This window comes from Photinus pyralis, unplaced genomic scaffold (assembly GCF_008802855.1).
Source record: "Photinus pyralis isolate 1611_PpyrPB1 unplaced genomic scaffold, Ppyr1.3 Ppyr1.4_LG2, whole genome shotgun sequence".
Lineage (NCBI taxonomy): Eukaryota > Metazoa > Arthropoda > Insecta > Coleoptera > Lampyridae > Photinus > Photinus pyralis.
Genome location: NW_022170403.1, coordinates 6,967,193 through 6,992,506, shown reverse-complemented (window position 1 = coordinate 6,992,506; position 25,314 = coordinate 6,967,193). Strand labels below are relative to the sequence as shown.

General features: G+C 35.3%; 2 protein-coding genes across 5 annotated transcripts; one reads left to right on the top strand and one right to left on the bottom strand.

The window, feature by feature from the left end:
- LOC116163396 (DNA polymerase zeta catalytic subunit) lies at nt 1-19,711 on the bottom strand. 4 transcript variants are annotated; one of them, XM_031477294.1, is made up of 10 exons: nt 19,468-19,711; nt 19,225-19,411; nt 17,239-18,209; nt 16,289-16,316; nt 9,743-11,355; nt 8,277-9,685; nt 2,916-3,106; nt 2,642-2,869; nt 2,363-2,591; nt 1-2,320 (listed from the first exon to the last, which is right to left on the bottom strand). In XM_031477294.1, the coding sequence occupies exons 1-10, from the start codon at nt 19,604-19,606 to the stop codon at nt 2,168-2,170; spliced, it is 5,148 nt and encodes a 1,715-aa protein (XP_031333154.1). In that variant the 5' UTR covers nt 19,607-19,711; the 3' UTR covers nt 1-2,167. The 4 variants fall into 4 exon arrangements, with proteins under 4 accessions (XP_031333154.1, XP_031333153.1, XP_031333155.1 ...); XM_031477293.1 differs by having other exon boundaries at nt 8,277-11,355; XM_031477295.1 differs by having other exon boundaries at nt 8,277-11,355; nt 18,112-18,209.
- A 3,734-nt stretch (nt 19,712-23,445) lies between these two features.
- On the top strand, nt 23,446-25,314 carry LOC116163401 (cell division cycle protein 20 homolog). Its single transcript, XM_031477302.1, has 2 exons — nt 23,446-24,820; nt 24,887-25,314. The coding sequence occupies exons 1-2, from the start codon at nt 23,549-23,551 to the stop codon at nt 25,178-25,180; spliced, it is 1,566 nt and encodes a 521-aa protein (XP_031333162.1). The 5' UTR covers nt 23,446-23,548; the 3' UTR covers nt 25,181-25,314.

Here is a 25,314-nt window from a genome sequence, read left to right as displayed (position 1 = left end):
TAAAAGGTTATCATTTATTGAATTCATTATAACAAGCAATTCAAAAAATTCGGCGTCATAGTTGGCAATGGAAAACTCTTGTGAACATGTAACTGACAATTTGCAACTTGAAATAAATTGACATGTCCGTCTGAAAAGTGTACATTCACAATAAACACCTTACCACCACCAACTATAACGCTGAATCTCTTGAATCACTCTTTACTATTTAATAGTAACATCACAGCATTAATGTCCATGTAAAATTTGAAACTACTATATCACAGTACTTTGAAAAAACAATTGAAAATACAATGTCCGTGGCTAACATTGTTTGTATTTTCAACTTTCATTGATCACCGCATAAGCGAATTCATTTATTCATTCATTACAGTAGAAATAGTGATTAAAGATTAATTTACAGTGAAATTGAAGGGCAAAACGAGGGAGTATATCATTACCTAGTTAATGAATAAATAAACGCGCTTATACGTGACGTAATTCTATTGTATTTCCACATATTCATAAGCATAACCATCGCATCCCTATGATATCTAAGACTATAAAATGTATGGTACAAGAAATATGCAGGGTGTTCCTAAATATAATGTAGTACATACACAGGGTTACCCGACATTCGCCGCAGCATACTAAAATGCCGTTAGCTGCGTGCAAATATGAATTACAATACGGCGTACACTTATATAGTAATGCAGGTTTCGACGCAGCATCGGCCGACACGTTAGAAATTCCATGGAAAAGGAAAGTGATCATGCAGGATGAGCACAAGGAAACATAACGAAAGAAAAAAATACAGCCTTAGGTTACATTAAAAAAGAAACAGCCTGCGGTAACACACAAAAAAAGAACAGAGCAGTCTAAGAAAATAAATTGCGTCGCATCTGCCCTTATAGTAAGTGTTCAAATAAGTACCCGCCAGTAGCAATTGTGTAATGCAATCGGTTTTCAAATTCTGCAGTCACAGACATGAGTTGGGTATGAGTGATACCCGTAGAACATTCACGGATGGCATCTTCCAAAGCAACAGTGTTCGGAAACGGTCCACGTGCATAAATGGAATCCAGGTGACCCCAGTAGAAGAAATCGAGAGGGTTCATGCATGGTGAGCGTCAAAATTGTGACAGGAATTATCCGATGAGTAATGACAAGTAGTGACGAATCCTAGTACCATCGCCAACTCGTGGACCAATGCTGCGTCGAAACCTGCATTACTATATAAGTGTACGCCGTATTGTAATTCATATTTGCACGCAGCTAACGGCGTTTTCGTATGCTGCGACGAATGTTGGGTAACCCTGTAGAAGGAGCTAATCCTTGGCTTATTTTATGACTAAAAGACCTAAAAGTTCATATCAACATAGGTCTGCAAACGCTTCATTACCAATCTACAAGGTGTTATACATCTCCTGCAGTTTATGACATATTTAGCTCAAATTTGAAATATAAGTTACATTGAAGAGTTTACATCATTGGTTATATCAAAGGTAGTGAGAAACTACAGGGTGATATTTTTTCAAGGGTCATGGTCCATTTTCTATCCCTGAATTTTCTTCGGTGCACCACTGATAGAAACAGAAATTAAGTTTGTTTTGTTTAAAAACTGTGTGATCTCTTTTATTTGATATTTTTAAAATGACCCAGTAGACCCATGCTTTATTTGAATAATCTTTGATTTTATTAGTTTAATACCTCGATTATGACAGTTTGCATTTGAAATTGTAGCTTGTATAAATGAAAAGGATTAAAATGTACGTACAATGCGCAGTACAAAGAATTAGCCGCTTCGTATGTACATCATATTTAGGAACACCCTGTATACCTATCCATAAATCTTTTGATTTGTTACACACAAATTTGATTTTATGTTGTAGTACACTGTAGTATCAATATCTTTAGCAATGTCTACATCCTAGCAGTTTACGCTCATATGGTTGGCATGTTTAATGTGAAAACTTTAGTATACAATTCTTGATCAGCTACATTATTTACAGCAAGTGCATGCTAAGAAGAATTATCTGATAATACATCATTATTAGTTATCTTTCTTATTTGATAAAATGTTTTGCCACGCAATAAGAAAAGCAGTAAGTATTATTGTTTCAATACCATCTGGTGATCAATCATGACAATCATGTAAACCCTCTACACCAGGCATCATCCTTTCACATTAAAATTCAAGATTTAAACTTTTTGATGCAATTTGAAGCATGTATGGAATTTGCTGAATATCTTGCTGAATTTTCCTAATGTAGTACATGACGGGACAATCCAATGAAACACAAGGTCTTTTATCGGAATGACCATCACATGAAAAACAAATCTAAAAGAATATGTTTCCTCTGTCTACATTTCCATTACTTACCAGACTAGCTTCATTATATGAACGGTCCCATAACCTGACTTTTGTCTGTAATGTTGCCATAGCTTCTTGGGGAGCATTTTGACAATCTACACAAATTCCTTCTTGAGCCTGTTGACTACATATTACACAGTCAGTGGATGTGAAGTAATGTGATATTGCAGTTTTTCTTGTTCTACTGTCAGGAGACGTATATCCGATTTGAACTTGTTTGCGAGGCATACTATTAAACCTGTTAAAAATAATTAAATCTCACAGTAGACGCCAGTTTTGAGTACAAACCATTTGTTAATGTCCACTCCAATCAAAGTAAAGCAACGATTTAAAGGGGGTATAATAACACGAGTAATATAGTAGAACATATTTGGTCGCAAGCTACCATCTGCTAGTAATTCTCTGGGACTCCTTACTAATTTAATTAATGGTACTCCCGGTGGACCACTAACAATTACATATGCTACGCGTTCACCACATCTTGGTTCACTTCTTCGATCAACTGCAAGCCATTTTCTGCAAGCGTAATGATAAGTTTTACCATAATAACATCAAAATTAACCTTGTTAATTCCAGAGCAGGAACACAAGCTCCCGGTCGGTAATTTGCAGCGCCCCTATATTCTTTTGCGAAAATTACATCTTGCAAACAAATTCTGCCAGTTAACATTTTAGTAAATTGCCGAATGACATATTTGCGCACTAATGATACATCGCGTGTATCAAATAATATCTTTAGTGATTTCTCCAACATCTGCAATATGACAAAAATTATAATCGTTGAATAAAACTAATTTCAAGTTTTTGAGGCAAAGTCTTAAGACCATATAGTACACGGACTGCTATTAGCGCTATGCTTTCAATACAAAATAGGTGGTCACGGATAGAGGGCACTGTAGTTGTGGGTATGTGAATCTCAGGGTAAACTAAAGTCGTGTAAACACCATTCAGATAAATCAGATCGCGTAAAGAGTTTTTTTATAGTAACCGCATAATACGGAAAACTTTAAATCCTCTTGATTATCTTCTAAACGTCCACAAATAGTAATAGATTTGCTTTTTCTTGGCATATCTAGGCGATTAATTAATTGACGTTTATATAAATTTATAGGTTGACAGTCTCAAATCGTGTCTAATCGAACAACTTCGGACAGACTCGTTTACTCTGAAACTCACATACCCAAGCGATGTCCTTGACCAAGGTTAATAGAGAAAGTAGGTTGCCTCGTAACTTTCAGCCAATAGAAGTTCAGTATGCAAATACGCGAATGACGTCACCCAGAATCCCATTTTGTCCACATCATAAAAATTAATATTTAACGCAACAACAAAGCAAGTTCAAAAGATGCGAAATGGATGGAAACGGTACTTTACATGAGTGTGCTGAAAAGTTCCTGCATTGCATAGAAAAAAACATGCTGGCGAAAACGCACTTTATTCAAAATAGGTTACATTTCATCTTCATAGTCTTCGGCGGGAAATGCAGACTGCAGAGTCTATTGCATACGGGGTTCAGGTTCCCCTTTCCATTGCACTTTATAAACCATTCTTTTTGTAATACAGGAATTACCTTTTGGAAAAGCAAAAAACTGAATCTGCGCTGCGATCCATTTGCTTTCGATTTGTTGGAGCTGCTATTGATATAACAACGCCACAAATATTTCCATCCGGCATCCTATATTGATACTTAAGTATCCAACAGTAAGTATTCAATCGAATTTATAATAAGTATTTGTAATAGAGTCTTCAGCACTGTCTGACAATTAAGTGCTTACACAGTTCAAATATAACTGTCAAAATCAACGAAAATTTAAACACCAATCAAATGGGACTTCCGTATTCTCGATGACGCGTCTCTCTAAAGTTATGAGGTAACCTACTCTCTCTACCAACCTTGGTCCTTGACCATATTTTAGTTACAATTAGCAATCCATGTACTTAATGGTCTAAGGGCAAAGTTGGCAGTGAACATTTATAAACAACTAGCTGACCCGACGGACGTTGTCCTCTTTCCTAGCTATGCATACCTAATCAATTTGAACTGGAATAAATAATAACAAAAAATTATTTCGAGAAATTCGCTGTGCCTAGAGCAGGTACCACCCGCCCCCCCCTGCGCAATCGCGATTCTGCCCTTTTATGTCTAAGAATATGTGTAGCAAATTTGGTTTAAATCGATTCAACCGTTTAGCCGGAAAAGAGATTTTGACACACTTGCCCCAAAATCTCCCCAAAATAATAAAAAATAAACGCACTCACTTCTACGTTGCTTTTGGCGATTCAGAGCTAGCAACGTACCTTTTTTTTGCTGTGCCAAATGCCGTAATTTGAAAACAATTGTTTTATTTCTGGATATGAGTAAAAAATGTATAGACTCTGACCCATTTCCGGAAACCAAGGAATGTAGTGGCTCTGGTGGCGGTACCAATGGCGTCAATTTCGCTTGGCCACTGGCCCAACATAATTCCGGGGCTTCAGTTTTAAACTTAAAAGCCTTGCAATGTGGACACACAAAGTTCATTGGTCTAATAGCAACGATTTACTGTAAACTGTAATCGATTGTTACGTTGTAATTAAATGCAGCTCGAGAAAGGGTACATTTCTGCGTTGTTCATATCATATCATATCGATTTCGTTAACTTCGTTTCCCGCTTCGCTTTGCTCGTCAGTTTGACTTACTCGTATATACCGGGTGGTGCACGGTAAGTAGGAACATAGGGATTTAACATGGGAAATTAGTTTTATGCAATATGCTGTCCTCCTGTACATTTTACAGAAAAAAGTGTAGAGTTTAAAGTTGTTCAGAATTAAAAGGTGCATACAAAACTGTTTTTACATGTTCTCTTAAGCTTTTGGTATACCCGCAAATTTAAAAATAAATTTCGACATTTCTGTTATTAGAATAGCAATTCATAAAACAACAAAAGTCATGGCTATTGCTCCTAATAACAGAAATGTTGACATTTATTTTTAAATTTGCGAGTACCTATACCAAAAGCTTAATATAAAACATGTAAAAACAGTGTTGTATACACCTTTTAATTTTGAACAACTTTAAACTCTACAGTTTTTTCTGTAAAATGTACAGGAGGGCAGATTATTGCATAAAACTAATTTCCCATGTTAAATCCCTATTCCTACTTACCGTACACCACCCGGTATGTTTGACTTGTAGGATTACGAATTCTGCGACCTAAGTTGGTACCTACCATGTTGGTACGTCTAATTAGTAGCATCGTGAAAAAACTAAAATTCAACTGAAAATAGAAATTAACTCCCTAGTGTTTCTGTATAACTATGTATACCACGTGTTTAGTCTATCAACACTTACCAAAAATGAATATTGGGTAGGTATATCAAACTTTTAATATAAAAGGCGTGAATGCGGTGAAATAGCATCGACATTTCTCAAAAAACTCACTGAAATCTGGATAAACTTTCCGATCGAATTGACAGCACACAAATTTTTTGACGAATATATGCCGATCGATGTAGCTGTTAAAACAATTGCTGCCGCACCGTCAAACGCGCGATGTTTAAATAGTCGTTAAGTTTTCTCCAATTTTCTGCGCGATTTTCGTCTTTCTTGTCGTAAGAACCTTCTACACAGTATTAGAAAACTTTAAAAAAAAAGATGAATGAAATCGGTAAAGTCGTTCTAAAGTTATTGCGTGACCAGAAAAAACAGGGGTTCATTTTTATATACAGGGTGGTGCCTAGCGCGACGCAGCATAGGGATTTCAATGGTAATTTCTTTATAGTCAATTACTAGCTCCCCAAATTATTTTAGAGCAAAAGTCTAAATAGGTTTTTTTTAGAGAAAAAAATACTGCATCTGTTCATACTATTAGTTATAATGTTCCATTTTTCAAAACCGTAGAAATCGACAAAATAAAAAATTACATTTTAATAAATCAGTGATGCTTTGGAACCTTTTAACAAACTACAAGCGCATCCCATCTAAGTTATCATTGTTTAACGTCGAATGATTTTCATATTTAATTCTGTTTCAACTAATCGAGGCAATAAAAGGCATCAGGGTAATGTTTTTTTTAGAGAATGTATGCTGCATCTGTATCAGATACTAGTTGTTTATCATTTTCCGGAATCAGAGTACCTACATAATCGAAGAAAAAAAACTGATTTGGGGAAGAATCGTTCCTGCAGCCAAAACGAATGCGAGGTTGAATGTATTGTCGTTTTCCTGATGGTTTTGACGGACATTTTGAACGTTATTGCACTTGCAGTTCTTTAACTAATTTATAAACAAGTATAAATTTAATATACGTCAAAGGCAAATAATGAAACTTGATCGCTGTTTTTTTAGGTAATTCCAAGGCATATTTGATTTACTGTAAAAAGAACATTTTTATTTTGTCGATTTCTACGGTTTTGAAAAACGGAAAATTATAAGTAATAGTATGAACAGATGCAGTATTTTTTTCTCTAAAAAAAATCTATTTAGACTTTTGCTCTAAAATAATTTGGGGAGCTAGTAATTGACTATAAAGAAATTACCATTGAAATCCCTATGCTGCGTCGCGCTAGGCACCACCCGGTATAGAGATTTCTACTTAAGTACACTGTTCGAGCTATGCAATTAAGGTGGCGTTTACATTGAAAAATTGGGACATTTTTTTCCACAATAACTGCCTTCTGGGTACAAATTTTTGGTTGAAATAGCATTCATTCAAATATGCATATGCATATGCATGAAACAAAAATTATTTAGCTAATTCCTGCACTTTCGCCGTTATTTAGGAAATAAGTTGTTAAAAAACTCCCATATAAAATATATATCTTTCATTTTTATCACCACACTGAAAATAATCTGTTATCAAATTTAACTTCATTCACAAGCTTAACCCTTAGCTACCATCGGTAGTTAACAGAAGTATATTTTTTTACCTCGAAACAAAGTTATTGAGGTAATCGCAAGGCAACTTTTGCGCTTTTTGGAAACACCACCTTAAAGGAATTCTATGAACATTTAATACAAAAAGCTAATACCGCACGGAATATGCTAAACATAATTTCGAAGTTCCTAATTTTACCCGTACAGTATGTAATTAGTAGTTATTTCATTATCGCAGACCTTTTGCGATTGACCTGAAATTCCATGTACCAATGGGCATTACTGGGCTACAGAATTAGAAAATTTCAACCCGGGCATTTGTGTGAGCATAAATATCTGAGGTGTTGCTGAAAACTCGCCTGATTAGATAGGGTCTGGTGTCAAATGAAGCGCGCTTAATGTTTGTGTGCACCCGAGTACGCCGGCCAGCTGGGAAATTAGAAATACGGATATGATTGTCAAACTGATTTTGGAAATGCAACATAACAGTAAAAAATGTTTGTGGAAAGACCCTAGGGAACTCCATACACCCCTCCAAACCATAAATCCCTTCACATCTGTCCATGTATAAATTAGCGACTTCCTAAATAGTATCCTGATGACTACGACACTGGCATAAACCTCCGTAGATCTTTATTCTACGAAATTTTGTACAACGTAATATAAATATTACAAAGTCCGATTGGCATATACAGGGTGTTACATATAGGTATGTAAAAAAATTTGGGTGGTAGAGGGGGTCAAAACAAGCAGTGTCTCCAAATAAACCGAGGGTCCAATGTGTTTCGTTTGGGAGCCACCCCCACAAAAGTGGTAAAATTTGCATGTCTTCTTAAATTTCTTTAATTCCCAGCAACCATCAGAGTTAGGAAGACAGGTGGCACCTCTTTGTATAGGTTTTTGGGTTTGCCCTTTGCAATTTTGCAAAAATGTTTCTAAAATTCCTACCACGAAAGGGCGCACCCCTAAATGGGAGTGCGAAAAGAAATTCTTATTGCAAGAAAATCAGACCATTCAAAATTAATATGTCATAATAAAAGTAGATCTAATAAGTAAAATTCATTCCTACCTTAGAAACTGCAGGGCATCCATCTCTGCGGACAGTTTCTATTCCCTTTGCACAAAATTCCGGTTCTGTCTGGTCGTTTGACTCATACATATACCCGACGTAACGTTTCTTAGTCTGTAAAATGCAAGGTTGGAATATCTTTTCCAGTTTTAGTCGTACAGGACTTGGATTGTCATTTGTGACTTCCTCAGCAATCTCTTCTCCAATTTTGAAAGCAGCATCTCTACTCTTACCGGCTATCAGTACAAAGATGGAGTCAGTATCACCGTAGACCACTTTGGCGCCCCACGTTGTATTACATTCTATTAATTTAATGGCTCTCATTAATGTTTCGCGACCTTTACTAACCACACTATCGGCCAGTTCAACTGCAGGCATGCGACCACTAAAATTCGCAGCTGTATATCCATATGTAACATTAGCGATCAATTTCAAACCCAGTTGGCGTGAATGGAGAACACGTTGCAATACTTTATCTTCCTTACTTAGCTTCATTGATTTCTTTACCATTAATCGTGTATCCAAGATTTCAGATAACATTCTAGGCAAGATACCTTCCCTAACTTTCGGTTTTACATAAGCAACCCCACATGGCGAAAATGTTATAAGATCTCTCTGAAGCAATTTTTTAAGAAGCCTAGGAGATACTTTCAAATGAGTAGCCCCAAATTCGAATGGTGTGTCTAGGCCTAAACTTTCTACTCTACCCAAGCAGGTGGAAAAACAGTAATTGTACGCAATTATCATAGAAGGGTAAAGACTCTGGAAATCAAATACAATCACTGGATCTACGTACATTTGTGAATCGGGTTCCAAAATTAAAGGAAGGTATTCAGGCGCCTTCATTTTTGCCCTCTGTTGAACACTAGGGGAAACCGCAACATAATTGAGGGGCTTTGCTAATCTCAGCATCATTGATTCTACTCGAAATTGCGATCCTCTCGATAACACTTCATAAAACTGTATTCCAAAAAGGCGAGCAAGTTCACTAGTTCTCCCAATTAAATCTAAACGGTCAAATAGCTCCACAATGCCTGTTACACGACGCAAATAATAATTAACAGTTTTGTGGCGATCAATATTATTGCTGTCTTCCCACCAACCAGACAAGTCTTTGAAAGTATACATCGGTATGCGCTTGTGCAACATGTGATATACAATGTTTTCAAAAGAATAACTTTGTAATGCAATTTCGTGTCTCATTAGCCTCCACACATCCAATACGATTCTACCATCTAATTTCAACTCATTTTCTGAATCATCATTGGCAGTGGATGAAAACTTTACTTCTACCCGAGAAAGTTGACGATGTAAATTAATGTGTAAAAACGTACCCCTTTCCAGAAGGTATCCCCATGACAACATCTGTAATTCATAACCTGCAACTACATCTGGATCCAATTTCCTCACTAAACAAACAAATTCTGCAATTAAGTTCAGTTCTGTGTCTACAAATGTTACGTAACTGTTAAAATTATTTTCCTGCACAGATCGTTTAAAGTTCTCGGAATTTCCATCAGGCAAAACAGCAATAACACCAATACTGTCAGCACAATTATCTGGATCATCATTCCGAACTGCATAAACAATCGCCCTTATTGAATCAAATTCTGGATCAGGTTTCAAATCCAATCGAGTTTTAATATGCAATTCCATTACCAAAATTGTTAAATACTGGTGATCAACAACTGCTCTTGCTTTTTGGAGATTTTCTAAAGACGCTTTAAAGCAATGCGTATTATTTGGAGTCGCGCCTGTTATATGAGATGAGTCGACATTATTTCCGGAACTGGTCAGATTATTTAATAACTGAGACTGTGCCAAAGTCTTTCTTAACGATAATTCAGAATCGTTTGTAGTAAATTCTTTCTTCAATTTTCGTCCCCGTTTTGACAAGGTTCTCGAACGTTTCTTTATATTTCTTGACCTTTGAGTGCAGTTTGACGATTTTGGAGTACAGTTTGATGACGTTGGAGTTTTGCTATCATCAACTAGAAATGAATTTGAAATGGGACTACAAGGCGTCATGCTCATTAAAGAGTCATCGCTATCAGCTGCATTGGGATTACATGGAATTAGAATTTTCTGTTTTGCTTTCTTAGTAGCTGCAACTTTTATACCCTCCACATTTTGTTGTTCAATCCACAATCTAACTTCTTGCGCTGTAGGTGGTAATTTAAATGTGGTTAATAGGCATTCGTTAGTATTGCAAAATGACAGTTTGATCGAAGATAGTTGCTTAGGCAAAATTTCAGAGTCAGGATGTAGTTTTTGAATTTTATCTTTCATTAACTGCTGCAAACTAAGAGTAGCTACTGTGTTTTCGAATTCCACCACATCACATAACGTACCAATTTTCAATTTCTTATGTCCTATCTGAAATTCGCTAATCGCATCTTCCGAATTACTACAAAACGGGCGTGTAAAAGTTTCCATAGGAATATCATAATCACTCATTGTCTTAGTAATTACATCTCTAGAAGGTGGATTAAATTTGGGAATCAAAACGTAATAATCTGACATTCCTAACTGACTCCCATTTGTATTAATTAGTGCCTGGGGTTTACTCAAATTTTGTGTGGAAGTAAGTTTGCCTGTATCTTCGTTATTTTCTAGATCAAAACCTGAAGTAAATTTTTCAGACAAATTACTGGAACGCCGTGAATATGGAGTGAACAGATCCGCGTTCTTGACCATGTTATGATTGGGACTATAATGTGCATCTTCTTTTTTTTGGTATACGGATGAATTCTTTAATGATTGACGTAAAAAAGAAGATGATAGGTTAGCATCATCAATAACCGGAGGATGAATTTTTCTATTCCCCTCCCAAATTTCTTGCTGTGATCTGTCAATTGAATTCTGTTTCTCTGACACTTCAATTTTGTCGGGATCCTGATGGTCACGTGTAACCATCAAATTATGGGAGGAACTAGGTGAACTCGGTGCACAACCTTCCATTTCCATAAAATGTAATTTACGTTTAACCTGCTCAGATAAATAACTGTTTTGCAGGTTGACATTATTTTCCATAGGGACAACAGCATCATCCTCATGCGATGAATGAAGATGATTAACCCTGAAACAATACATTAACATTATTAGCAACAATATCCGTTTACATTTAGGCAGTTATATTAACAAATTTATTAAATTATTGCCATTAATTGGGCCCTTATAATTGTAGTGACAGAAGAAAAATATTCTATGCGTAAACTAATATCCTCATTTAATGAAATCCCCTACACCAATCAAAACAACTGTTTTAAGGATAAGATTACGTTAAAGTTGGTCTACCTGCAAAACTAAACTGATGTTAAGGCAACTGTTTATTTCTGAGTTCCAAATTTTAGTTCTTGGTTGCACCTGGTATATGTATAACTTTCACCAGGAAAGATTGCCGGTCACAGCACACCTTGTGTCGATCTGCAATCTATGTTTTTCGTAAGATGCGAGCGACTCCCGGAACAGGATCGTGCCAATGTTGAACCGAAAAGCCTTTTTGTTCAACATTGACACGATACTATCCCGGAACTCGGTCACATCTTTAGAAAAACACAAATTGTATACCGGGATCAAGTGTTCTGTGACCGGCCATCTTTCCTGGCGAGAGGTTTAGGTATTTTACACTTGCTAGGCGCTGACTTGCAATTTTCGATTGCGCAACTGTTTGATCGCGATTGCCTGCAAACCCCGCGCACATGCGCAATTGAAGTCAGTTGTAATGGGCGCGCACTATGCGACGAAACGATTTGAGCTCAAACACAAAACAATTGCAGCAATTGTCAGTTGCAAATCAGCGCGCTCGCATTTAACTCTGTGAAGTCACAAATGCAAGCCAACAGTTGCGCAGTCAGCGCCTAGCCTAACATCTCAAAAGTAAAACAATGCAAAAAAACTGTTGATGAAAAATAAAATAATAGCCTTAAGTGAAGTTACAGTTTATCAATAACCGACATCCCATAAAATGACTCATTGTCTAATCCATAAAATAGGTGTTTCAACAAGAAACAAAAAATTGAAAAAAAAACTAGAGAAAAATTTTTCAAATGAAACCAAATTTGAACTATATGATCTAAGGCAGCGGTACCTTTTTGAGTAATGTACCACAAAATCTTTTTTATAATTTTAAGTACCACCTATACCATTTATCCATGGATGAAAAAATAACTGGATTGCTTGCAAAGTCAAAATTTATGAAGCCAACATCAACAACGCCATCACAAGGCAGTTGTGCGTTTTGTGAAACGAAATTTTACAAGATTTAATTGTAAGTGTTTTATTGTGGTTTTATGCAATTTTGTGTTAGTTGTGTTACTTTTATATAATTAATTAAAAATGGGCGGCTCAAGTTGTATTGTAAAAAATTTTGATGCAGTTTATAATTTTTCCAAATCCATCAAATGAAAATGTCGATAGTTTCTCCGTCCAAGAACAAGTTGAAGCAATATGGATCCCTCACCGTCATACTACCATAGACATATGAGGATACATTATTCTCGAGATTGGTTAGGCGCTGCAATAAATATGTACCTACATTTGTTAAATAAAAACTTATTCCCCGATTAATTGTTATCATTATACAAAAATTATATCTACTTCAAATTTATTTATTGTATAAATTAATTCGACAAGTACCTATAAAGTTATTGGATAAATATTTTGTGTGGATATACTTGTCCTTGAAAATTTCATATTTAGCGCCTCAGATTTAGTTCTTATTTTAGTCATACCCAGTGATGGCGCTGCAGATGTTGGCTTCAAGTTAGATATTATACGACGCCAGCAGTCCACGTTTAAATGGTCGAAGCACTTATGTATCTATGACGATAAAAATAACAAGGCTAAAGGGTATATAGTTTATACAAGATAGTAAATTGCGATAGTACTCCTGAGAGTAACTTGCGCTAGCGTTTACATAAGCAAGTTCTAAAAAGCAATTACTCTCAGCAAGTACTCTCAGACAATTTTAATGCGTTTTGTTTCTTGAGTCTCCCTGTAGATTTTTGATTTGATTTGCCACAACTCCGGAAATTCTTCAAAAGAAGACGTGTCTACCAGTGTTGCCAATGCTCCTGTATTATAGTTTTTTTTATGTATTTATTTATTTATTCGCTTTTTTTGTGTTTTATTTTATGTGGGCTGATTTTAGATCTATTTTGCGTTTTCAATCTGTTTTTGTGTACCACCGCAAATAATATGTACCAGCAATGGTACATGTACCACAGGTTGAGAACCACTGATCTAAGATAACGTACTACTGTTTTTGTATTTGTTTTTATAAACCGAAATGTACTTACAGCCACAATAGTGTGGTACATTAAATAAATAAGATTTCGCTTGTAATTGCTACACTTTACATGAAACAAAAATAAAAGTTTCCTGATCACTGACCATTATCAACAAACAATAACTGTAAATCGACTGATAAGTCATTATTGTATGAGTAACATTCCTCCTAAGGAAGAAAAAGTCCAAAATAGTGAGGAGAAACCCCGTATATGAGAATATTTCAATTTATTAAGTGTAAATCTGAAAGATTATTTACGGAATACGCACAGATTTGGTGTATTTGTCTTTTAATTTATGTCAGTGTTGTTTTTCCTTTTGAAAGTGTTTGTCATTGCATAATTCTTGTTTAAATGTTATCGCTTTTGTAAATTTTTATCTGCATTTGTGTATTTAATTGTTTTAATTAACGCACGTGTTCTTATCCAGGTGTTTCAAAAAATTGCACGTAATTTCGGTGTACGTGGGGACGCGTTCCTTCGAAGCTGGCGTTATCAACTCTAATTGTGATTGGCTGTGTTTTTGAAAATCCTTATTAAGAGATTATTTTATAGTCGAAGTTCCTTTAAAGTACTGGAATCAACGAAAAAACTGGCTGATGCTACTAGTAGTTAGTTTTCGCGACGGTAAAGAGCATGTACCTTTTTTTGACGCTAAATCTCAGTGTGTCCCATTCTTTTTGATGAAGACGCAGTTCGTCGGTTTCGAAATAAAGTGTGCAGAACAAGTTAAGCAATCTTAATAAAAAATTAAGCTATCGTCCACTGAAGTAGTAAAAATTTGTGGAAATTTTTTAAAACGGTTTGTCCGTATGAGAAAAAGTTATTTCGAGTTAGCTTAGTAAAACATTTTTAAAACGTTTGTTTTTCATTAAAAGTTTCTACCGTCCGAGCAGCTACCGAAAATTGTTTTCATCTTATTTATCAAGATCCAGTTTAATAATAACAGAAAAGCGAAGTATCCTGAAGCTCTCAGCCAGTGTTTTTGTCATTTAGGACCAGATCATTTGGATTATTAGAGAAAAAAAACTGCAAGTAATTTAACATTTTTTTTTATTTTTAATTATCGACCGCTTGCGTGCGGGGTATTATGTCCAAACAAGCTTTGTAAGCTTCTCTTTCTTTCAGGGATTTTGTTCTAATTGTTTCATTTGTTTCGGAATAAATGTTTGTCATTGTCATTCAATTATTTGTGTTTATTCGAATCCTTTGTGCGACCCGGGTAGTTTTCATGTCAAATTTTTTTTATAGATTTATTTCAGGCGTTGATCAAAATTTGTGTAATAGATCCTTATCGAAAGTTGATCGAGGTCACCGAGTTGAGAAATTTAAAGTCGGTATTAGGATTTGTCTTATAGCAGATGAGGAATGTATACAAGGAGAGTGACTGCACGCCATTGCACACAACAATTTGGACTTTAATTACCTCCAGACATTGAGCTTTATCTAAGCGGTAACCTGGTGGAACAGAAATGTCTCTTTCATAAAGAACTAAAGTTTTTAGTTTTTCCCACAATTCCGGCGCCTTTTTCTACATTATGCAAGTATATATAGGCCCAACCTACATCAGCCACATAGTGTGAAAGATTTTTAGTATGAAGCGGAACCGCTTTAAATCAGCAGAAATAAACCCAGACCTTGCAAACCCGATCAAGTTACATATTGCTTCTGAACCACTTTAATTTAGGTGAGAAATTAAAATCTTGAATGGGCAACAGTTTCATGACTTCGAATCAGGTGTATATTCCTTTTCAACCTTGATGTCCCTAAACAAATTAAATTAGTAGGGAATCTCGAGTCAAAATTCGAACATGGTATAATATGAACTCAAAGGTATACATTTTAAAAATACATATCTTGTGCAGAATTGGATGGCGATTCTGAATCAAGAGGGCGCGATGATCGAAAGGATTGTAAATAGCCAGAAAGAAATAATTTGTACAAAATTTCTCACTTCCCAAAAATTAGAAATTTTACGATTACATCGCATTTCTGATGTTATTTATGAATATTTTCCAAGAATTTGTGTACCATTCGAAAGTTCATTATATTTGCCCTATCAGTGTGTGTTCGCTCCAAACCATGATTTTAATTTTTCCCCGAATTTCAGCCAATGTTTTAAACATTTTCTGCTTAATTAAGGATCTACAAGCCATGTGGAGCAATGTAATGTAGCGAACATTCCAGAAATCTCGAGAGACATCGAGGCGTCATGAAAGCGGATGTGGCGTTACCTTTTCCAGAAATATGACGTGGTTATGGAAGAACGTTCTAGAATAATCGGAAGCCTTCAGTTCCAATTACGACGCCGAAGTATTAAATATTTTGCGGTGTTATAAATTGTGTATATATATGTGAGTAATAAATAATATTTTATCTGTTATAAATAAATTCGTTTTAAGACTTATAAATTTATTGTTAATTATTTGTAAAGAACGTAATTAAATTTATGTTACAGTAAAGTAACTTTTTCTCCATTTGTAAACAACTTTTTGAGACACACTGTATATTACTAATACAGTAATATGATGCAAACCTCTAAAGGCAAGCCTTTAGTTCGGCAAGCGGCAACAACGTTGGATGCCCTATTAGTAAAGTCAAGAGTTTTCCATGTGAACTCGAGGTCATATTACTGTGACCCTATTATAGTTACCAGATTACCAGCTAAAGCACTAACGTAATTAATTACGCAGTTAACATAATATAGGAATCCGGAAAACGTACCTCTCATCATTGATGATGCAGTGATCACCTGAAAATAAAAATATTGTTGCATATAATGAAAGAAAGTGATGAAGCAATTATTATACCAATAATATACATATATTGAATTCTAATCAAGACCATCATGTCCCTCCTATGTGTATTCAATTCAACGTTATAAATTATAATAATATTTAGGCCTAAAACATCTTTCATTTTTACCACCTGCACATTAGTAAGGGAGGTATTGCATTGGTGTAAAAAATGACCCCCACTTTTTTTCCGGAAATACACATTTTGAAGCACCAGGAATCCGAATCAAACAAAACATCTATAATGTCTGTCTGTCTGTAGTTACATTGTTTTACATAGAAGGAATACAATTAGATTACTTTACTTTATCCAAATTACCTCTTTACTTTAAATTGGTTTGTTTACTAAATTATGACCTGCGTCACATAATCTTAAAGAGAAACAAAAATATTAATGTTACTAAATCCGCTGATTGCGCACCAAAATCGCATCTTACATTTTACAAAGAACTACACCACATGATTTTAGAGCTCAATCCTCTATACATTTAAGTACCATCAATTAAGTTAACATACAGGAAGACACACACATCCCATCCCACACGGGAGGTCAGTATATATAGGGACACAAAAGTAAGGTCATTCATTCGGCCCATACTCGACCTCACACTACTCACTCAATTAGACCACACGATCAACTTAATAAACCATTAAGAAGCTACAATAGTATCTAGAATAGTATATCATATACCAAGGGACTAACGCGTGTGTCAAGAAAGTTTGTGTGTAAATTTTTATAAGCTTATCATTTCCACTTTTCCATATAAGTCTAATTGTTCCTTTAAAAAAAAGAGCCTGTAGACGTTTAGTTGAAACTCTTGGCCTGGACTCCTTCTATGAGAATTACTACTAAATATAAGTCACACACCTAGAGCTTACCTTGGTCCAATGTATCTCCATGAACAGACTCAGCGTTCCACATACCAGGCTGACAGGCACCATCCTCTTCATTTTTAAATGGAGTAGTCACTAATGGCATGACCATATCATTCTCATGGTCTTCATCTTCACTTTCAGGAGATGGTTTAATTGTTTGAGATAATATGCTATCTTCTTCCACACCGTCATCTTTTGCCAAATCGTGTAGTATATTTAATAAATTGTGCGACTGAGTGTCATTAAAGCTATCTAATACTGTACTATCAAAAAAGCTATACTCGTCAGAGCTGTGACTAGGTATCGGCAAAGAGTTTGAGGAATGCAAACCTGAACTACCTGAGTGATGATCTACAAATGATGCGCTAATAATCTTATGCGATTTGGGTGCTTCAATAGGGTAAACAGACAAATCTTGATTAACTTTAGAGTTCACCTCGTTGGAATATAACCGGTGGTTTAAAGCAGTTTTATAAAAATTATGGGAATCGGTAGGAGGAATGTCCATTCTATTTTGTGAAAGGCAAGGAGATAGTTGTGAGCTGTCATTTTGATTTCGTTTCCTTTGCTTCTCATCTTCCCACAATGCTTCGATACCGGGATTCTTACATGTTTTACTTTCTATTATTTCAAGTCTATTGATTATATTTTCTGCCAATCCATCTACTTCCGTATGTGAGGTGCTGCACTTCGCAACATTAGTTGGCAACAACAAATCTTTTGGAATATTAACTTGTGGAAGGTCAGGATTATTACGATATCGCACTTCTGATAGAGATATAAAATTCATTCCATGTAAATTATAATCAATCATGAATTGAAGAATAAAAGGTATGTGAGCCTCATGCAACTGGTATACTTTTTCAAAAACGTTACCGTTTTGCAATAAATTACACGCCTTCCTCATTATTAAAGGGTTATAAAAATATATCTTCAAAAAAAGATGATCTCGAGGATGGTACCCATAAAACGGCCTAAAACAAAATTAATATTCAAGACACTATATCCATAAACTTTTGGAAGGTAAACCCAAAAGCGATTTCAATACCTTTAATCTTCAAAGAGCTAGTGAACCATCCAAGTAACATGTTTAACACAACTATGAAAATGTATGGATTTGTAATTTAATACTATTTCCATCAGAAAATGAGGACCTGGTAGATGTCGCATGGTTGCATCATCCCCTACAGCTTTGAAAATGCCAAAATAGGAGTGCCCAATTTACATATTATCATTGTATTTATAAATACAATGATATTATGTTAAATTGTAAAGTGTGATAGAATACAGAATTATTGTGAGGGGATTAGTAACAAGCTTATGTGTGTATAATAAGAGAATGTGTGACAAACAAAAAGTGTGTCGCTTTTGCGTTTATATTATCTGGTCTGTAGGTATGGCTACTACACAAAGGAAACCTGATTTCACTGTTTTACTGATATTAGAGCAAAATTGCTTCTGGCCCAATAAAAACTAAATTCCATAAATAAAATTCAAAATATGTATTAGGACAGGTTCAGTTGGTAACTGTAACATAAGTACTGAATTCAGTACTGAAATTGGATGCAATGTACTTAGTTTTTTTAATATCTAAAGTTAGCTCTATATACCATCGATAATACAAGAAAAACAGTACTTCTTGTTCTAGCAGCTAGCTTATATTCCAAAAATCAAAAAGTTTGTTACACCTAAAAAGGCTTTAATTTGATACCAACCCCTTACAATCTATTATGAACAGTTATATTTTACTGAGCCTTAAAGTCTTGTGTAGGTACATACTTCTTTTGACGACAGTATTCAGCTTCATCGATGTGAGAACATGTTACTCAAATCGTCCCATAGCTTCCCTACTATTAACTGGCAATGTAAAACCAAGATCCCCCTATTAATATGAGAGTTGCCTATTGTATTACATTAAAATGAATATACAAAGAGTCTCGCAAAGAGTTATAGTCTACTTGTAATTCACTTAAATAACATCCTACTCACCTGCCAGAAACTAATATAATTTTATAAACATGTTGATTGGATGAAGATGAATGCCCTGAGGAAATATTGATTGCTTGATCAATTTTATTAGCTATTTGATACATAACAGAATCCGCATCTTCCGAACCATCAAATGGTACGTAGAGATATGGAAAGACACCATGTATATGCAAACAAGTTTTAATTCCTAAAAAATATGTTACATGGTTTTTTGTGTAATCCAGGTATATCTCAAACGCAAACCTGTTTCTGTAGAACCAAAAATTCTAATAACAGGTACATTGTTGATAGTAGTCCCTCGAAAATCTGAATGCAGAGGATCACATCCTTCAATTGGTGCACTCATATAAAAATCTACACTAAATATTCTTACTAAAAACATTTCTTCAAAATAATAAATAAAAATGATATTAGGTATATTCTAAAATATTTATCACAGGTTCACAGCATTCATCATAAATAGAATTAAGCTTTAAGCAGCGCCAAGTAAACATAACCGCATAAAAATTAAATGCAAAATTTCAAAGTACCAACTGGCAACTCGCAAATTCCCCTACGATGAAATATCATTAAATACAAAGTGCTTCGAATTTACGAAACAATTCTCTTTCAATTATCGTAATCTGTAATAAAGTTCCGAGAGTACCTTGATACCTATCATTACATGTTCCACATCCACATGCATGAACCCGATTCAAATTTATTTTTAAAAAAACTGAAAATTGCTGATACACAATATTAAGTAACTCCATAATTATAAAACTAAGACAAGTTTTTTGCACTCCTTCGCTCTAAATCCCTTTTTCCCAATAAAACACTTTACAATTGATTATCTACTTTCGCGCTCTAGTGCCTAAAAATTCAACGAAATTACCTATTTAGTGCGGATCATAAACTAATAAGTAGTGTGATGGAAGAGTATAAAAGAAAATATAAATACACTTTACATCATTCCCTGTCGTACAAGGGCAAAAATAAGCTTTTTTAAATTTTGAACAATAAATTGGCATTTTAAATTTCTTGATTTCTACTTTATGGGCATAGAGGACTTAAAAAAATTATAATGTCGCAAAAATCTCGCGAAAAGGATTGAATTTATATAAATTCGATTTAACTAATCCGTGCAAAAAATAGAATACATGTTACGTGCGTGAACAGTATTTGCTTGATTCGCGCGACATGCGTCGCTCGTGCGCGTTGCGCACTCGCGCTGCCAAACTTCGCGCTCATCTGCAAAATAACTGTTCCCGCACTATAATGTAAATAACTATTTCATTTCGAGAGATGGCGGTTATACTGACGTAATTGGAATCCGTGCAAGATTTCGCAGTCTTCGGATTCTACTCCACTGCAATGGTTTTAGCTGGTTTTAGGTAGGTGTACTTACTTAAAAAATGCATTTTTTTAGTAAAAAAATTTCTCCATCTGTCAGCCCGTCCGGTTTCACTTCTGCGGTTTTGATCTGCTTTTCTAGAAATTGTCCTACAATCTTGAATTTTTTGCAATAGGTAACCTACTATGCGATCAAAAATGAGTTGCTGTCGAGTCACCTTTGGAATTTTTGTTTACATAGGAAATCGTATTTAAAGTGAACTTCCAAAGGCGACTCGACAGCAACTCATTTTCGATCGCCCGTTATAGCTATAGGTGGGTTTATACAATCATTATCATTAGTTCACTATCAAAAATCATTAGGAAATAGCCAACAGAAACAATGCGCGCGTTAGAACGCACCCAGTGGTGGAGCGCTGAGCGCCCCCCTGCCGTCCGCGCTCTTCCGCCCGGTTCGTTGGGTTTATGTTTATATTATTGATGGTTTGTTGATGGATCGCCAAGGCCGCTAAAGCCCGTTTGTAACGATCCCTTATTTAGTCAATTTTTAAATAATTTTTTAGGACCAAAAAAATTGAACATTTCATACATCAACTTTGATCAATTTTTTGGTATTTTAGGAACTGAAAGTTGTCCTATTTTAGTAATGTTTAGAACCTGTCCTATTTTCCCTCAATTTTTTAGTAACTTTTGACAGATTATAGGGAATTTGTAAAATTAAAATTAAATTTATATTCATTTTTAAAGCTCACTATAATACGTTGACAGTAGATAGAGACCTTAGTTTACAGAAGATAAATATTTAGTCTCCAGATTTAATATAACATAGGTTATGTACAAATGTTTACATTTTACAGGTACAAAAATTGACAATATTATGGAATGTTACATATAGTTTCATCATTTATGAAATTTTTAGGATGGCATTATCTTTATTGAAGAAAAAAAAGACTAAAAATTTGACTAAATAAGTGATCGTTACAAACGGGCTTAACACGTATTTGTTGTCATTTCGTCGTGTAACGTGTAACATATACATTCTACGGTACCTAGCAAAAACTAAAACCTTATTAAATAATGAGCCCTGTAAAAAACATTATTTTGCCCATAATAAATAACGCAAAACACTTAACGTTTTTCGGCATATAACCTCTCATATGTTTATGGACGTATGCATATAGGTACTTACAATCAGTCCTGTGATGTGTCAGAAACATCAAACTTAACGTGCAAAAAAACGTTATTTTGCGTTATTTAATATAGGAAGAATGACGTTTTTGACAGATAACCTGAACAATAAGTTTGACGTTTCTGATACATCACAGGACTGCGATATCTGATTTTTTGTATCAAAGCAGAGCAATTTTTAAAACGAGCGCTTCAGTACCTGAGGAAACGCTATAACTTTTTTAATTTTTTTTTTAATTTTTCTTTCTCCCGACAATTATCTCAAAATCCCGACAAATTAAAAGTTTGTCCAGATAGTCTGATAGTCCGATCTGGCAACCCTATATAGGTCACGTATCGAGTTCGTACTGTCGCTAGATTCTGACTCCTAGATGTGAACAATTCACTCTTCTCCTGCGTGTTTTTGGTCAAGAGTTTTAGAACCAAATGTACACAAATTTGCAGTTGTAAAAGCTTTTAAACGCAATATCTTGATGCCGAAAGAGTACCTACATCACATGCACATTTGGTAATCACGTGCCACATGTATTTTGATCAAAACATGTCAAAATCATTATTTCATGCACCAAAATCGTTACGAAAAAGACGAAAAGCATTATCTCAATGCCCAAGACATGAATTTGATGGATTTTTGTTGACCATATAGTAGAGACGCAAAATCGAAAAACATGAAATTTCATTCACCCCCTCTCCTAAAAAGTAATCACCGGTTTAAATCAATTCCATGATAATGAGTGAGCACTAGGTACTAGGGCGGTCACCACTCAAGTTGCGTGGGGTGTGACGTTACGACGTCATAAAGTTGACGGCATTGCCATTTTATTAAAATTCAATTCTTAAGAAAACCAACCGACGGATTTTGATGAAAAAATGAATTAAAGCAAAGAGCATTATATAAAGGTACTTCGACAATTTGCTATTAAAAAGATTGAATTGAACTTTACAACACTTTATAATTTTTGTGTTATAAGTAAAAAAAACCGCCAAATTTTTGTACCGAATGCGTACTTTTTGCATAGATATTTTGGATCCTGAACAATTTCCATTTCAGAAGTAAATAAAAATTAATTGACTAAAATTATTCTTGATTAAATTGTTGTCATTCTGATATATATGACCCACATTTGAACTAATTTGGACTCATATTAGAACCTGGCATTTAAATCTAATCGAATGTCGTGCAAGCTATACCGTAATCACTGTCATAAACTAAACCCTATTTGGCTATTTCCACATTTTACATACTGATTTTCTACTTTTACGATTACGAATATATTGGTAAGTGCAACGAAGGACGAAGATCAAATGCCCAGAACAAAGTACCGCTGTATTTTCCTGTTTAACCCTGAGCAAGTTGGCTGTTTATGCGGCGTTCAATTCTAATACAAAACATAAGTCTACCCAACACAGTATGCACTACCACCTACTAAATACGATGAGACCAGTGTTGTGCACAGGCCACAGATAACCGCCTGTGTAAATATCTGACGCGCAACAGGGTAAAGGAGGTATGAAATGGCGATCTTCGTCGCGTGCTAGGCTATTTCCCACCTGTGTTATATTCTCTCTTCTTTTTTACTTGTAATGTGAATAATTATACTTATAAATATTTTCGCAAGATGTCGTTACTTTTGATATGCAACAAGAATTTTGGAACAACCTATACATATTACATTTCTACCAACCAAAATCGACATTTTTTTTATAACAGTTTGATTTAAATGTTTAACGGTCATTCTCATTTTCTTCAACCTATTTCATTTGTCAAATCAAATCTGTTAATTATTCCAAGTTGTGATTCATAATGTCCCAGTTTAGATTTGCCAACGAAATGAACAGTTTATTAACTCTTGACGGTCCCCTGACGAAGGGCCCTGTTCCTAGATGGCAGAAAAAAGGTGCCGAAAATTCATCCATCGTTAACTGCTCCTTAAACTCATCCAAACAAAAATCGATTTCATCTTTAAATGCAAGCACTAAAACGCCTAGCAAATGTGGCGATGGGGACGTGTTACGGATAAAAAAAACTCCTGCGAAAACCCCTAAGGCGGGCCGATCAGGTAGTCCAACGCCAAATAAAGCCTCTAAAACACCTGGTGGAGGTGATCGTTTTATTCCCTCACGGAGTGCAACAAATTTTGAACTAGGTAATTTTAAATTATTTCAAACTTCAGAGACGGAAAGTTTAAGCCCTACTAATGAAATTCAACGTGCAATGTATGAAAATTTACACGGAGGTGATATAAATAATCAGCGAATACTCTCATATCAAAACAAAGCCCCAGCCGCACCAGAAGGGTTTCAAAATCCTATGCGTGTTATTTACACACAAACAAGAACACCTGCCTCGTCCAAAAGCAATAATCGTTACATTCCACAAGCGCCAGATCGTATTTTAGATGCTCCAGATATAATAGACGATTATTATTTAAATCTTGTTGATTGGAATGCAAGTAATATGCTTGCTGTAGCCTTAGGACCGTCAATATATTTATGGAATGCTGGTACGGGAAAGATTCATCAACTCTTAGAAATGACGGGTAATGACTATGTTTGTTCTGTCGCTTGGATTCAAGAAGGTGACCATTTGGCTGTGGGAACATGTACGGGTACGGTAGAATTATGGGATTGTTCCCAAATTAAAAGACTGAGAATCATGGATGGTCACTCAGCACGAGTCGGCTCGTTAGCATGGAATTCCTACATCCTCAGCAGTGGATGTCGAAGTGGGCAGATTATACATCATGATGTCCGTCAAAGGGACCATAATGTATTGACCGTTGGTAATCACACACAAGAAATATGTGGATTAAAGTGGTCAACGGATGGAAAATATTTGGCAAGTGGAGGAAATGATAATGTTTTGAATATTTGGTCAACTGCGGGTGGCAATCGTTATTCACAACCACAACCATTGTACACTTTAACAGCCCATCAAGCAGCTGTGAAAGCATTGGCCTGGTGCCCTTGGCAGCCTCACATATTGGCTAGCGGTGGTGGAACTGCAGATAGACACATTCGGTTCTGGAACTGTCAGACGGGAGTCTGTGTGAATTCAATAGATACAAAATCACAGGTAGATATTATAAATTAAACAACATTTTGTGACAAAATTTTTGTCATGAATAATAATTGTTCGTAGGTATGCTCACTTCTGTGGTCAAGTAACTATAAAGAAATTGCATCTGGACATGGATTCGCAAATAACCAAGTTATCATATGGAAATATCCCTCGATGGTAAAAGCAGCCGAATTAACAGGACATACTGCACGAGTATTGCACTTGGCCATTTCTCCCGATGGAAGTACAATACTGTCAGCAGGTGCAGATGAAACTTTAAGACTATGGAAATGTTTTGTAAAAAATCCAGTCAAAAGCAAGGAAGGAGTGCAAGCGAAAGTAAAAACTAGTTTACTGAAACAAAGTATTCGATAGACAATTGACGTAATATTAGTATGACTTGCTTATTAAGTTTTACTTAAATATGAAGTGTGTTTCCTGACGTTGTCATGTACTTTAATTACCTACTGTATTTATTATTAATTAAAAGAATTTGCCAATTTAACCTC